The sequence below is a fragment of the Panthera leo genome, chromosome C1 (genome assembly GCF_018350215.1).
Source record: "Panthera leo isolate Ple1 chromosome C1, P.leo_Ple1_pat1.1, whole genome shotgun sequence".
Classification (NCBI taxonomy): Eukaryota; Metazoa; Chordata; class Mammalia; order Carnivora; family Felidae; genus Panthera; species Panthera leo.
Window position 1 is genome coordinate 187,923,152 of NC_056686.1, and position 13,763 is coordinate 187,936,914.

Genomic DNA, 13,763 nt, shown 5'->3' on the forward strand with positions numbered 1-13,763 from the left:
TTAGGTCTTTGATCCATTTTCAGTTAATTTTTGTATATGGTATGATGTAGGAGTCCATATTCATTCTTCTGCATGTGACTCTCCATTGCCTGAGGACCATTGCTTTCTTTTTTGAAGGATGGTTTTGTTGGATATACAGTTCTTAGTGGACAGGTGTTTTTTCTTTTCTTTTTTCTCTCTTTTCTCTTCTCTTCTCTTCTCTTCTCTTTTCTTTTCTTTCCTTTTCTTTTCTTTTCTTTTCAGCATTTTGAATATGTCATCCCACTACATTTTAGCATCCTGTATTGTGGTGGTTTTTGTACTTGGCTTTCAGCACCTTGGCTTTATGTCCATGTGTGGATATCTTTGGATATTCATAAAATCTTCCTGGATGTGTGAATTATTATTATTTTTTTATTTGGGAAGTTCTCAGGCATTATTTCTTCAAATATGTATGTTTGGCTCTTTTTCTCTGCCCTCTTTGGAAGTCCTTTTACACATCTGTTGTTTCCCATGATGGTAACCCTCTGAGGTTTTTTCATCCTGCTTCTTTCTTCCTTTGTGTTCTTCTTCAGGTTGGACAGTTTCTTTTGAACTGTCTTCAAGAGTCCTGCTTCTTTCCTCTGCAAGTTCAAATATGCTATTGAGAGGCAAGTTCAAATATGCTATTGAGGGGTGCCTGGGCTGGGTGGCTCAGTCGGTTAAGCATCCGACTTCGGCTCAGGTCATGATCTCCCAGTTCGTGGGTTCGAGCCTCGCTTCGGGCTCTGTGCTAACACTGCAGAGCCTGGAGCCTGCTTTAGATTCTGTGTCTCCCTCTCTCTCCGCCTACTCCCCTGCTTGTGCTCTGTCTCCCTCTGTCTCTCAAAAACAAATAAACGCTAAAAAAATTTTTTTAAATGCTATTGAGTCCTTCTGGTAAAATTTTCATTTAGTTATTATGCTTTTTGATTCCACGGTTTTCCATGTGGTTCCCTTTTTAAAGATTATGTAATTTCTGTCTCTTAATTGACAGTCTCTATTTGACTAGGCTTTGTTGCCATAATGAATGCACTTTAGTTCTTTAAACATAGTTTCCTGTAGTTCTTTTAATGTATTTACCATAGCTACTTTGATGTTTTTGTCTGCTAATGTGAACATCCGAAGTTCCCCAAAGACAGTTTCTTTTTACTGTGTTTTTCTTTATGGCTCATAATTTACTTTTTCTTTGCATTTTAGATAATAAATTGTAACCACTCTGGTTTCTGATTCCCTTCTTTGATGGTGGTTATTATGGTGGTATTTTTGCTTAGTGACTTTCCTGGATTAATTTTGTGGTGTATGTCTTACCTGCTCTGTGTTGCCAGTGATGTCTGTACTCATTGGGTTTATGTTTTACTCATTTTGTTTTTTTTCTTAATTTATTTTTATTTTTTAAGTTTATTTATGTTGACAGAGAGAGAGCACAAGCAGGGGAGGGGCAGAGAGAGAATCCCACGCAGGTTCCATGCCATCAGTGCAGAGCCTGACATGGGCTCAATCCCAGAAACTGTGAGATCATGACCCGATCTGAAATCAGGAGTTGGATGCTTAACTGACTGAACCATTCAGGTGCCCTTACTTTGTTTTGTTTTTAAACAAAAAGCCTGTTTTTAAAAAAGTCTGGCCCTTTATAAAAAGTTAGTATAGGTTAGTGGTCAGGCAATAATTAGTATTTAAACCCCTTTTTCCAGAAGACTGCCATTCTTTGCCAGTAGATCTGTGTGTGTGCCTTAGGGAATGTGTTCAAATTTCATGATTTACACATTTGCCCTGACTTTTACTTTCTATGTTTGTAAAGCCTCAGCCAAAAATGAGTACTCAAGACCCAAATACATAATTTATTCTGGACATCACTTTTTTTTTTAGATTATAAACTACACATGGCAAGCATTTCTTTGGAACTTACTTTAATATTACAAATTGACCTGGTTCAGTAGTAATCTTCATTGGCATAAATAAGATTTTTGTTAATATAATTTTAATAATTTCTGAAGATTTATAATTTATAAATTATAGTTTATGTTATTTATAATTCTATTTAATTATAAATTATATAATTATGTTGTAATTACTGTTATAATTTATTTTTATTGGAGAAGATAACAGTCCTCTTAATACAAGATGACTTTATTTTAAGTAAGGTATTGCTATAGTAGCCCTTGTATTATCTCCAGTTCCATTGTAGAGACATTATGATGATGTTGTTGCTCTAGATTTAGTTGCTCTTGAAAATCTCATTTTACAGTTTAAGAATCAGTCATAATTAGTGCTTCTGATAATTATTCATAAAACATCACTAATGATGCATTCCTTTATTCACAGATTCATATATTCCCTAGGTCAACTCATCTCTCGCAAATATAACTAAAATGACATGACTAGTATTGCTGTATGTTCGAACTGTCCTCTGCCAGTAGTCTTAAAGATTCACTATATTTTGTTTTAATGGGCCACATACAATTAAAATATAAAACTTTGTGTTTTTTTTTTAACTGAGTTATTGGGAAATAACATTTTGGACAGTATTTAATTAGTTTAATATTCAGTGGAATATTTTTATAGGTAATTCAAATACTCTTTCTTGATATTCTTTTCCATTTACACAGAATACATTGGATGGTTTTTGTTTGGTTGATTTTTGTTTTTACAGTGATGAAAAAGAAGAACAGGATCAAAAAGAAAAATTGGTGTTGTCAGAAGACTGTGAGCTCATTACAATAATTGACGTAATTCCTGGCAGATTAGAAATTACTACTCAACACATTTACTTCTATGATTGCAGCATTGAAAAAGAAGATGGTGAGGAGTTCTGGGGGAATAATTTCTGTTGTTCAATAGTTAAGTATCCAGCTTATTAATCATTAATGAGAAGAAAACAGTGACATAGGATTGTGGGATTGTGGTCTATCATGTAACAGGAGAAATGGAAAGTCAATATGGAATTAAATTTCAACAACGTATTGGAGGGAATGCTTTTTTGTTAATGTTTTGTAAAGATTTGGTAAGAGGGATTGCTGTAAACTTGTGTTATAAAATGCAGTCTTAATTTTATTTGCACATTTATTTCTATCAGCTTTTCACATAATTCATTATCTGAAAATTAAACGATATTTGAATCTAAAATGCCAACATAAAGAGAAAAGGAAAAATGTTTTTGAGATGTAATGATCAGGATTATTCTGTTTTCATGAGAAGAAAATAGAATAGCTATAGAATTTAAAAATACTTTTAAAAGAAACCATCTAAACGTCCACTAAATTTATCAAATGGTTTTTATGAAATAAATGTAATTCCTTTTCCCTAAGTGGTACTTTTGTTAGGAGCTAGGAGATATCTTCTGCATAATACAAGTAACTTCATATGGTACTCTGGTCACAAGATTTCTTCTGTTTTCAGGAGTAGGCTTTGATTTCAAGTGGCCTCATTCTCAGATTCGAGAGATTCACCTGCGGCGTTACAATTTAAGGAGGTCCGCCCTTGAGATTTTTCATGTTGACCAATCCAACTACTTTCTCAATTTCAAAAAGGAGGTATGTAAGATGCTGCCTTTCTGGAAGCCTCCAAGTATTAGCTTGAAATAATTTTCCACCTAGTGAGCTGTGTAAAACTTTGGACTCATTTGTAAAGTCAAAATATTAGAGGAAAAAAATCTCTGCCTTAGGGGCTAAGTAGTACATGAATTTTTGTTGGGATTTATGTTTGAGTATTTTTAGGTTGCTTGTTTTCAGTGTTTATTTATGAGTAGATAAATCAGTAGAATATTGAGTGTCAGCCAATAAGTGCCTCACAGTGTCCAGTTGTGAAATAATATACAATGTATACTATATGACAAATTTATGAAATTGGGTTGGGTTCAGTTAAATAATAATGGGGCAGGTATTTTTTCCAGGAGTAGAGTATATTCTTTTTTTTCCCCAAAAGTTAATTTATTTATTTTTGAGAGAGAATACAAGTTGGGGAGGGACAGAGAAAGAGAGACACAGAATCCAAAGCAGGCTCCAGGCTCTGAGCTGTCAGCATAGAACCCAATATGGGGCTCAAACCCATGAACTGCAAGATCACGACCTAAGCTGAAGTCAGATGCTTACGGACTCAGCCACCCAGGCGCCCCAGGAGTGGAGTATATTCTTGAATAGTGTAAGTGGTTAAGTGATTACCACTGAAGCCAGATTATCTAGGTCCAGGTACTAGCTCTGCCAATAGCTGTGTGTCTTCAGCATATTACTTAGGATTCTTACTCCCAACCTTCCTTCCCTCTTTTTTTCACAGTGATGGAGTCACACTTCTATCACTGTCTGGCAACTCTTGATCTTGCCTAGCTTTCTTTCCATTTTCTCTCACAGGCATCTTTCCTGATAAATTCCTTGAATGTTCAATTCAGTTTTGCTATAGTCAGTAACTAAGTTTCTGTTCATTTGTGGGATCCAGGTTTACTTGTAGATGATTTTATTCAGATGTTTAAAGGCATTTTGTATTTTTATAAAATAATACTTTTTTACTATTAAAAATAAATTTTCTCCATAGGAATATATAAAGCTTATGTTTTTAGGAAGGTGTGTCAAACCAAGCATGTTCTTGTTGAATACTGTACATTTGTATAACTTTAGAGGTTTTACTATTTTTTTGGTGTTTTTTTTTTTAATGTTTACTTATTTATTTTGAGAGACCAAGAGCACGAGTATGAGCTGGGGAGGGGCAGAGAGAGAGGAGAGAGAGAATTCCCAATCAGGCTCCACAGTCAGTGTGTGGAGCCTGATGTTGGGCTCAAACTCACAGACTATGAGATCATGACCTGAGCTGAAGTCTGATGCTTAACCGACTGAGCCACCCAGGCACTTTTAGAGGTTTTTTATTTTTTTAAGTTTATTTATTTACTTTGAGAGAAAGAGAATGGGGAAGGGACAGAGAGAGGAAGAGGAGAGTGTGCAGGGGAGGGGCAGAGAGACAGGGAGAGAATCCCAAGCAGGCACCATACTGTCAGCATAGAGCCTGACATGGGGCTCCAATCCCACAAACTTGTGAGATCATGACCTGAGCCAAGATCAAGAATTGGACACGCAACCAACCAAGCCACCCAGGTGCTTCTAACTTTAGAGTTTTTAAAGCACATTTATATGCAGTATCTAATCTTCATAACAACCTTCAGATTAGATATGGCAAATTCCATTATTCCTTTTTTTTTATAGATGAGGAAACTGAAGTTCAAAGATGAATTTTAGTGCTACATTTGGGTAGCCCTGAAAAATTCAGAAAACTGTAAGGATAGAGACAAATGAGACTCAGTAAATTAATTGATTTGCCAGTATGATAAGTAAATGACAAAACTAAATTTGAACTGGACTTGAGCTAGTTTTATGATTTAGTGTCTGGTGATCCTTCCAGTATACACTGTAACCTTTTCAAAATTTATATGGCCTGACTTCACCAAACCTAGTATAGTAGAGAAGTTAAAACCATAATCCTCTATTTATGAGAACTGTCCAGAATAGGCAAATCTGTAGAGGCAGAAAGTAGGTTAGCAATTGTCGGGGGATGAGAGGGAGTGGGAACTGGGTGGGAGGTGATGGCTAGTGAGTGTAGAGTTTCTTTTGAGGATGATAAAAATGTTCCAGAGTTAGATCATGTTTGTGGTTGCACAGCTCTGTGAATATACAAAAAGACTCATTGAATTACATACTTCAAAGGGTAGATTTTGTGACATGTGAATTGTATCTCAGTAAAGCAATTACAAAAACCATAATCGCAGTTTGTTTTGATCAATTTTTAAACTATAAAATGCTGTTTGTTTGTGTTTTTTAGGTTAGAAACAAAGTATATAGCAGACTGTTGTCACTTCATTCTCCAAATAGTTACGGAACCAGATCACCACAGGAATTGTTCAAAGCATCAGGATTGACACAGGTAGGAAATTTTAACAGTCACTTTTTTTTTTATGTTTATTTTATTTATTTTGAGAGAGAAAGAGAGAATGCACATTAGCAGGGGAGGTGCAGAGAGAGGGAGAGAGAGAATCTCAAGCAGGCTCTACACTGTCAGCCCTCAGTCTGACGTGGGGCCTGATTTCATGGTTCAGGAGTCTCCTGACCCACTTAACTGAAAGAGCCACCCAGGTGCCCCTAACAGTCACTATTTTTATGTTCATTTTATATCTCAGGCTTTTGCTTAAATGTAAAACTTTCTCTTCTGATTATTTTATTTTGATTATTATAACCATTCTTCCATTCAAATTGATGTTTTGAATTATCTTTGAATCTTCCTGTTTCACTAATGCATAGTACCCTGTCCTCCAGCTCCCATATCATTTGGTTCCCAGGCATATCTTACGAATTCTTCTAATAATTTTATCTTTTAAAAATATAGCAGGTGAATTTGCTGGGTTTTTTTCCTAATAATAAAAGTTATCCATACATGAAGTAAATAAAAAGTGGGAAAATACAAAAGACACTCTGGCAAAAAAAGGCAAAAAATGACCAATTCTTCTATCTGCCAAAGCTAATTAATGTTGTTTTTTATCCCCACCTATATTCCAACATCTCTCTTATATTTCTGCTACCAAAAACCAAGGAAAGGCCGTTGTTTTTTGCTCTCCAGGACTATCAGTAGTCTCCTAACTCAGGTCTCTGCCTCCTGGCTCTTTCCTTTCTCTTACATATGCATTAGTCTTAATCTTAAATGTGGTTCTTGTTCAAAAGCTATCATCAATCCCTTCTTGTTGCTTATGGAATAAGCTTTATTTAGTGGAGTACATTTCCTGTTTTTTTGGAATAAACTTTATTCATTAGAGTATTTCTCAGGTTAGCACTCAAGAATAATTATAATTGGGCTTTCTGTAAAATCTCTCTCTATATATATACATTCATTTCTCACCATTTCCCATAAGTGTATCTTTTGCTTAAGGCACTTAGTAAACTTAAAGGTGAATGTTAATCTGTCAACAAAATTCTTGAGAATACCCATACTGTGTAATTAACAGGTTAGGTACAATGAAGTGATTAAAAGAAAAAAGTGATTATGATTTTCTTTAGAAAATTTGTATCTAATGTAGCAAATTCTGATCTGCTGTTGCTCTGGCAAGACAGTTCTCTGAGGATAGTTAACATGAAATTTATTTAAAATTTGTAGATCATTTTAGTACATTAAGATGCTTTTTTTTAAATATGTGCACTTACAAAAATTTCAATTTATAACAAAATTTTCTTTTTAAAAAAATTTATTTATTTATTTTGAGAGAAACAGAGACAGCACGAGTGGGGGAGGGGCAGAGAGAAGTGGGGGAGAGAGAGAGAATCCTAAGCAGACTCCATGATGCCTGACACAGGGCCCAAACTCATGAAACTGTGAGATCATGACCTGCATGGAAACCAAGAGTCAGATGCTTAACTGACTGAGCCACTCTTGCGCCCCTGTAACAAAATTTTCAATGTTGGACAATCCTTCAAAAATTGATCTTTTAAAGGTATTTAAATAAAATAATTTAATTCAAAAAAAGATTTAGTTCTTATGAAGTTTGACTATAATAAAAGATTTATGTTTAATTTTCTGTACCTTTTCTGAAGACTGATTTTTAAAAGGAAGTAAATTTAGGAAAAGATATATTGATTTTATTTCCCTGTTAAACTTTTTTAAAATCCCCATTCCTTTTATCAGAAAGACACCAAGATAATAGGAACAAAAGATTCTGTTAGTGGGTGCCTCGGTCGCTTATTTGGTTAAGTGTCCCAACTTGGGCTCAGGTCATGATCTCACGGTTTGTGGGTTCGAGCCTCTGTGCTGACGGGTCAGAGTCTGGAGCCTGCTTCGGATTCTGTCTCTCTCTCTCTTAAAAATAAATAAACATTGAAAAAAAAAAAGATTACCTTAGTACTATCAGTAATACAAACTTCGAAGAGATATAGATTAATTTTGATTTTGTTCTTTTTTTGTGCTGTCTAGAAATGGGTGAACAGAGAGATAACAAATTTTGACTACCTCATTCAAATAAATACAATGGCAGGACGAACATATAATGACCTTGCACAGTATCCAGTGGTAAGTTTTATAGAAATCTCATAAATATGGAATAGCCTTTCAGTTCTATAATACATAGAAATGTATGTGTGTATTATGGTTATTTTTCATCTTTCAAAACATAAAAACTGTTTTTGCCTTTGTGTATATTTTCTCCCTTGCTATTTTCAGAAAGATTATAAACACAAAGAATAATTAAATAATTAAAGCTTTTTTTTCACTTCACTAAAAATATTCCGGTGGAATTATAGGAAGTAATGCTTCTGGTTATGGAACTGAAGCTGAATAAACATTTGCAACAAGGAAAATATTTCTAAAGACTATCCCTTTTTGTCTTAAATAAGCATTTGATATTATATATGGGGATAGTAGCTTCTCTGGTAAGGAATGTCTAAATTGTAAATTGTGGCTCTTTTAGTTTCCCTGGATTTTACAAGATTATACTTCGGAAGAGTTGGACCTTAATAATCCATCTGTATTTCGAGATCTTTCCAAACCAATTGGAGTAGTTAATGATAAAAATGCCAAAGCCATGCGAGAAAAGTAAGTGTCTTTTATCCCTTTTGAAAGACACCCATCACGTGCACCTGGGTGGCTCAGCTGGTTAAGCATCCAACTCTTGATTTTGGCTCAGGTCATGAATCATGAGATCGAGCCCTGCGTGGAGCCACGCACTGGGCGTGGAGTCTGCTTAAGATTTTCTGTCTCCCTTGCCCTGCCTTTGTCTCTCTCTGTCAAAAAAAAAAAGATACCCATCATTTTTTATGGTGTTTTTGAATTTGTACTGATTTCTCTTATGGCCAATCAAGTGTTACTTTTTTTAAATGCACAACTACTTTTGATAATCAGAGTCTGATAATCCCTTCATGATGTTTTTTTGAAAATATATCTCTTGTCCCTCAGGTATCTTAAATATATATAGGCTGTTTGTTTCCCTTTTTTGCCAAATTTAAGTTGATATTGTTTAGAATTTCTTTCACCTTGTCATATGTATGTGCCGAAAGATAATTTTTCTTCCCAGGTATTTTAGACTTAATAATTCTCTAACATGCAAAAACACACACTTAAGGGGCACCTGGGTGGCACAGTCGGTTGAGCAACTGACTTGACTTTGGCTCAGGTCATGATCTCGTGGTTTGTGGGTTTGAGCCCCATGGCTTAGGATTCTCTGTCTCTCTCCCCTCGTCTCTCTCTGCTGCTCCTGTGTGTTCTCTCTCTTCTCTCTGTCTCAAAATAATTAAACTTTTTAAAAAATCCAGCAAAAACATATCCACTTAATATAACATTTTTGTAGATACAAAATTAACACTATTATTTACAAATAATGTGAATAAAGAATAGTGAAATGTGTAGAAAGTTACTATTTTAATTAGGAAAGGAATTTTTATAATTCTGTATGTTTACAATTGACCCTGTAAATGTCTCACGTTTTTTTTCAAAGCAAGTTGCTGACAAGTGAAATAGTCTGATTTTAATTTCCCTTTTTCTCCACGTGAAATTGTGGATGACTTGTCAGTTATGACTTCTAATAATAAGGGCAAAAACTGTTTTGCAAGCAAAATAGATTTATTTGAGAGTAGATTGTACATTTTTTTTCTTTTATTTGCAAATCTACCTTAGGACTTTTTGCAGTGTTTAATATTTGATCTGATCTACTAGTAGAATTCTGCCATGTGTTACCTCAAAGTTTTTCTGACAATAACAAAAGAACAAGGTTTTTTTGTTTGTTTTTTAACACTGTTCAAAAGGAAATAATTGTTTTAAATTTCAACAGTTGGGGCATCTGGGTGGCTCAGTCAGTTAAGTGTTTGACGTTTGATCTCAGTTCAGGTCTTGATATCAGGGTTGTGAGTTCAAGCCCCACATTGCGCTCCTTGCTGGGCATGAAGCCTACTTTAAAAATAAATAAATTAATTAATTAATTTAATTAAATACATTTCGGTGGTATATGTTTTTGTATTGGTACAGATGACTTTGACCTGAAAACTTTTATTCCCTTGAATATTGATTACTGTGTAAAAAGAAATTGGCCTCAGCTTGATGAATTAATTACTATTTTGGTTTGAAAGTTTAATGTTTATTTCCTCTAAAAAACTTCATTCTTATTCAGATTTTATACCCACTAATTCAGATGTTACTATTCAAACCACCATTCAGAAACGATTACACACTGGTAGTGCTTACAGAACCACTATATATATCCTTTGTTTATTTTCTGGGTTAGGTCGTCTTCCTACCCATAATCTTCCTTTCTTTTCTACCTTCTTCTCTTACCTTTAATTGTTAAGCATTCATTTTCACAATTCTTGACTGATCCTCCATATTTTTCTTCCATTACCTTGGCCACAAAGGGATGTCTCATCACATTGCTTACAACAGCAGAAAAATAGAAACAATCCTTAATATCTAAAAGTAAAGAAATAGTTAAATTGTCATACATTCATATATGTCACTGTTATAAATACCATGTGCCTGTTAAAATAGATTATTCAGTTATTTGGAAAGACATAAATAGAAAATGAAAGTCTAGGTTATGAACAATATATTATGTATAGCACTTTTATACTGAAATATATTTGTGTATTAACTTACACATTAAGGGTGGCAAATATTCATCAAAATGTTAATGTTGGGGGGACATGGGTGGCTCAGTTGGTTAAGCATCTGACTCTTGATTTCTGCTCAAGTCACAATCTCACAGTTTGTGGAATTGACCCCTGCCAGCAAGGAGCCTACTTGGGATTCTCTCTCTCCCTCTCTCTCTCTACCCCCTCCTCAACTTTTGCATGCATTCCTACTCTCTCTCAAAATAAATTAATATTTTTTTTTAATGTTAATGTTATCTCTGTGGTTGATTTTAAGTTTCTCCTTTTTTGGTTCTCTGTGTTTTCTTTCTGTCTTTTTTTTTTTTTTTTTTTTTTAACTTTTTTTAATGTTTATTTTTACAGCACATGTGGGGGAGGGGCAGAGAGTGAGAGGGAGACACAGAATCCAAAGCAGACTCAAGGCTCTGAGCTGTCAGGACAGAGCCTGGCTCAGGGCTTGAACCCATGAATGGTGAGATCATGATCTGAGCTGAAGTTGTATGCTCAACCAACTAAGCCACTGAGGCGCCCCTTTGTGTGTGTGTGTGTGTGTGTGTGTGTGTGTGTGTGTGTGTGTGTGTTTTCTGATCTATCTATAGTGAATATGTATTATCGTATGAGACTGTTTCAGAATCCAGTTATTAGTGATACTACATTGTTCAAAAAGAAGTATCAATGGATAAAATATTTTTATTTATTAACATGGTATGATGATATGAATACATACATAATGAATAATATTAATAAGGACTTCTTAAAAACTATGTTTCTAACAATGCAATACAACCTTAATGTCCTCCTAATGTAATTTTACTGTTGTGGTTACAAAACTTTAGTTTATTTTTTTAGATATGAAAATTTTGAGGATCCTATGGGAACTATTGATAAATTTCATTATGGTACTCACTATTCAAATTCTGCTGGGGTTATGCACTATCTTATTCGCACAGAACCATTCACCACCCTTCATATCCAGCTTCAGAGTGGAAGGTATGTTTTGGATACATAAGCTGTTTTCTTGAGACTGCATGTTAGTGTTGAAAATTCTTTGCCTTCGTGTCATGTACTGTATAACAGAGCCTTATCTTTTTTATTCTCTGGTATTAGGTTTTGATTCATTTCATAGCCTCTAGATAAAAATAGCCAAACTAGTTTGAGAATGGATTAGTCCAATTGACTTACATAAGTAACCTTTAAGGAGAATTCCTTTTTACTGTTATCTAGCGTACCTTTGTGATTCTTACTGGTTTTAGGAACCTACCAGAGATTTAGAGTTTAAACTGATTTCAACCTAGATCCAAGATATCTGCCAGGAATTCAAACCTAACCAATGCTTATGTATTTCTCTTTAAAATACTTATTAATCACAAGGATTACATTATTAGCAATAACTGTCACAGGTTTGTAATGCCATTGTATTATATTACCTGTCAGAATTATAACTTACTATGTTTCACACTTTCCTAATAATTCTAAAGAAACAGGCTTCTTCATGAATCCTTGGTTTTCCAAAGTATCCTCTAGGTAGCTCCCTGTTTATTCACATTTTGTCTCCATGTTGCCTTATTCTTTAGCATTACTATTTTGCCTTTCCTACCCACCCAATCAAGCTATTTAAGCATTGCCTATTCTGCTTTCTTTGCTTACAGTTTTATCTCTCAAAATTAACTATTACTCCTATTTTTGTACAATAAACCTTGGCTTTCAAGAAGAGATTCTGTCCCCAATATCATATTAACCATCTCCAAATGTTACATTTACCATGATAGCAGGTAATTTTCCCCACATTAAAGTGTAAGTGGGTCTTTTCAGCTCTTAGTGACTTTATCAAATAATTTTATTACAAAGCTTCAAAAATAGATTCTGTGCTTCAAAAGACACCATCAAGAAAGGAAAAGGACAACACATTCAGGGCGAGAAGATATTTGTAGATTGTGTATCTGATAAGGGACTTGTATCTAGAAGTGTACAATGCAATAAGAAATAGACAAATGACCCAATTAAAAACTGAACAAAGGATCTGAATGGACATTTCTCCAAGGAAGATATACAAATGTCCAAGAAACATATGAAAACATGCTCAATATCATTAGTCATCAGGGAAATCCAAATCAAAACCAAATTGAGATAACGTCTCCAGACCTATAGTGATGGCTATAATAAAAAAGACAGATAATACCTAGTGTTGATGAGCATTTTGAGAAATTGGAACCCTTATATACTGCCTGTGTTGGAAATGTAAGATGATGCAACCTCTGTGGAAAACAGTCTGACAGTTCTTCAAAGGGTTAAATACAGCATTATCATATGGCCTAGTAGTTCATCCCTAGCTATATAGCCAAAATACTTGAAGACATAATATTCACACAGAAACTTGTATACAAACGTACATAGCAGCATTATTTGTAATAGCCAAAAACTAGAAACAGTCTATCAGCTGATAAAGGAATAAATAAAATGTGATATATCCATACAATGGAATATTATTTGGCGACAAGTAGGTAAAAGGAATGAAAGATTGATACATGCTGCGACATGGATGAACCTTGAAAACAATATGCTGAATGAAATAAGCCAGACATAAAAAGTCATATGTCGTATGACTTACATGAGATGTCCCAAATAAGCAAATCCATAGAGACAGAAAGTAGATTAGTAGTTGCCAGGGAATGGAGATAGGGTGAATGGAGAGTGATTGTTAATAGATCCAGGGTTTCTTTTGGGAGTGATGAAAATATTCTAAAATTGTGGTGATTATAGCCCAACTCATTAATATACTGAAAACCACTGAATTGTGAATTATATGTAAATTTTATCTCAGTAAAGCTGTTCTCCCCCACCCAAATGAAAAATTCTACCATTGAAACTATATTTCCTTGAATTTGGATGCACCATCGTTAGACGTTATTGATGACCCAATCATTAGCCATAATTAAATTCAGAGTTCTGCCAAGTTCACCTGCACCTCAAAACAAGATTGGTAGGAATAAAAAGTGTCAAATTAGTCATCAGTGTCAGTAAGTCATTACTAAGTAAATCCAGGAAGATAATATCAAAGGAGATGAAACAGAAGATGCTTTTTGTGAATAGAGAAAGTATAATAAAATTGCAACATGACTACTTGAGCTTGTTTCAACTACTGTAGGCCTGTGATGGAACTTAAAAATAAAG

General features: G+C 34.4%; 1 protein-coding gene across 3 annotated transcripts in view; it reads left to right on the top strand.

Moving 5' to 3' along the window:
- NBEAL1 (neurobeachin like 1) overlaps positions 1-13,763 on the top strand; it is a 179,707-nt gene that overhangs the window by 117,759 nt on the left and 48,185 nt on the right. For all 3 annotated transcript variants that reach the window (XM_042949777.1, XM_042949778.1, XM_042949779.1), the window contains 6 exons: positions 2,651-2,799; positions 3,397-3,530; positions 5,800-5,901; positions 7,933-8,028; positions 8,426-8,550; positions 11,442-11,582. In XM_042949777.1, coding sequence (XP_042805711.1) covers positions 2,651-2,799; positions 3,397-3,530; positions 5,800-5,901; positions 7,933-8,028; positions 8,426-8,550; positions 11,442-11,582 — 747 coding nt within the window. The remainder of the gene's footprint in view (positions 1-2,650; positions 2,800-3,396; positions 3,531-5,799; positions 5,902-7,932; positions 8,029-8,425; positions 8,551-11,441; positions 11,583-13,763) is intronic.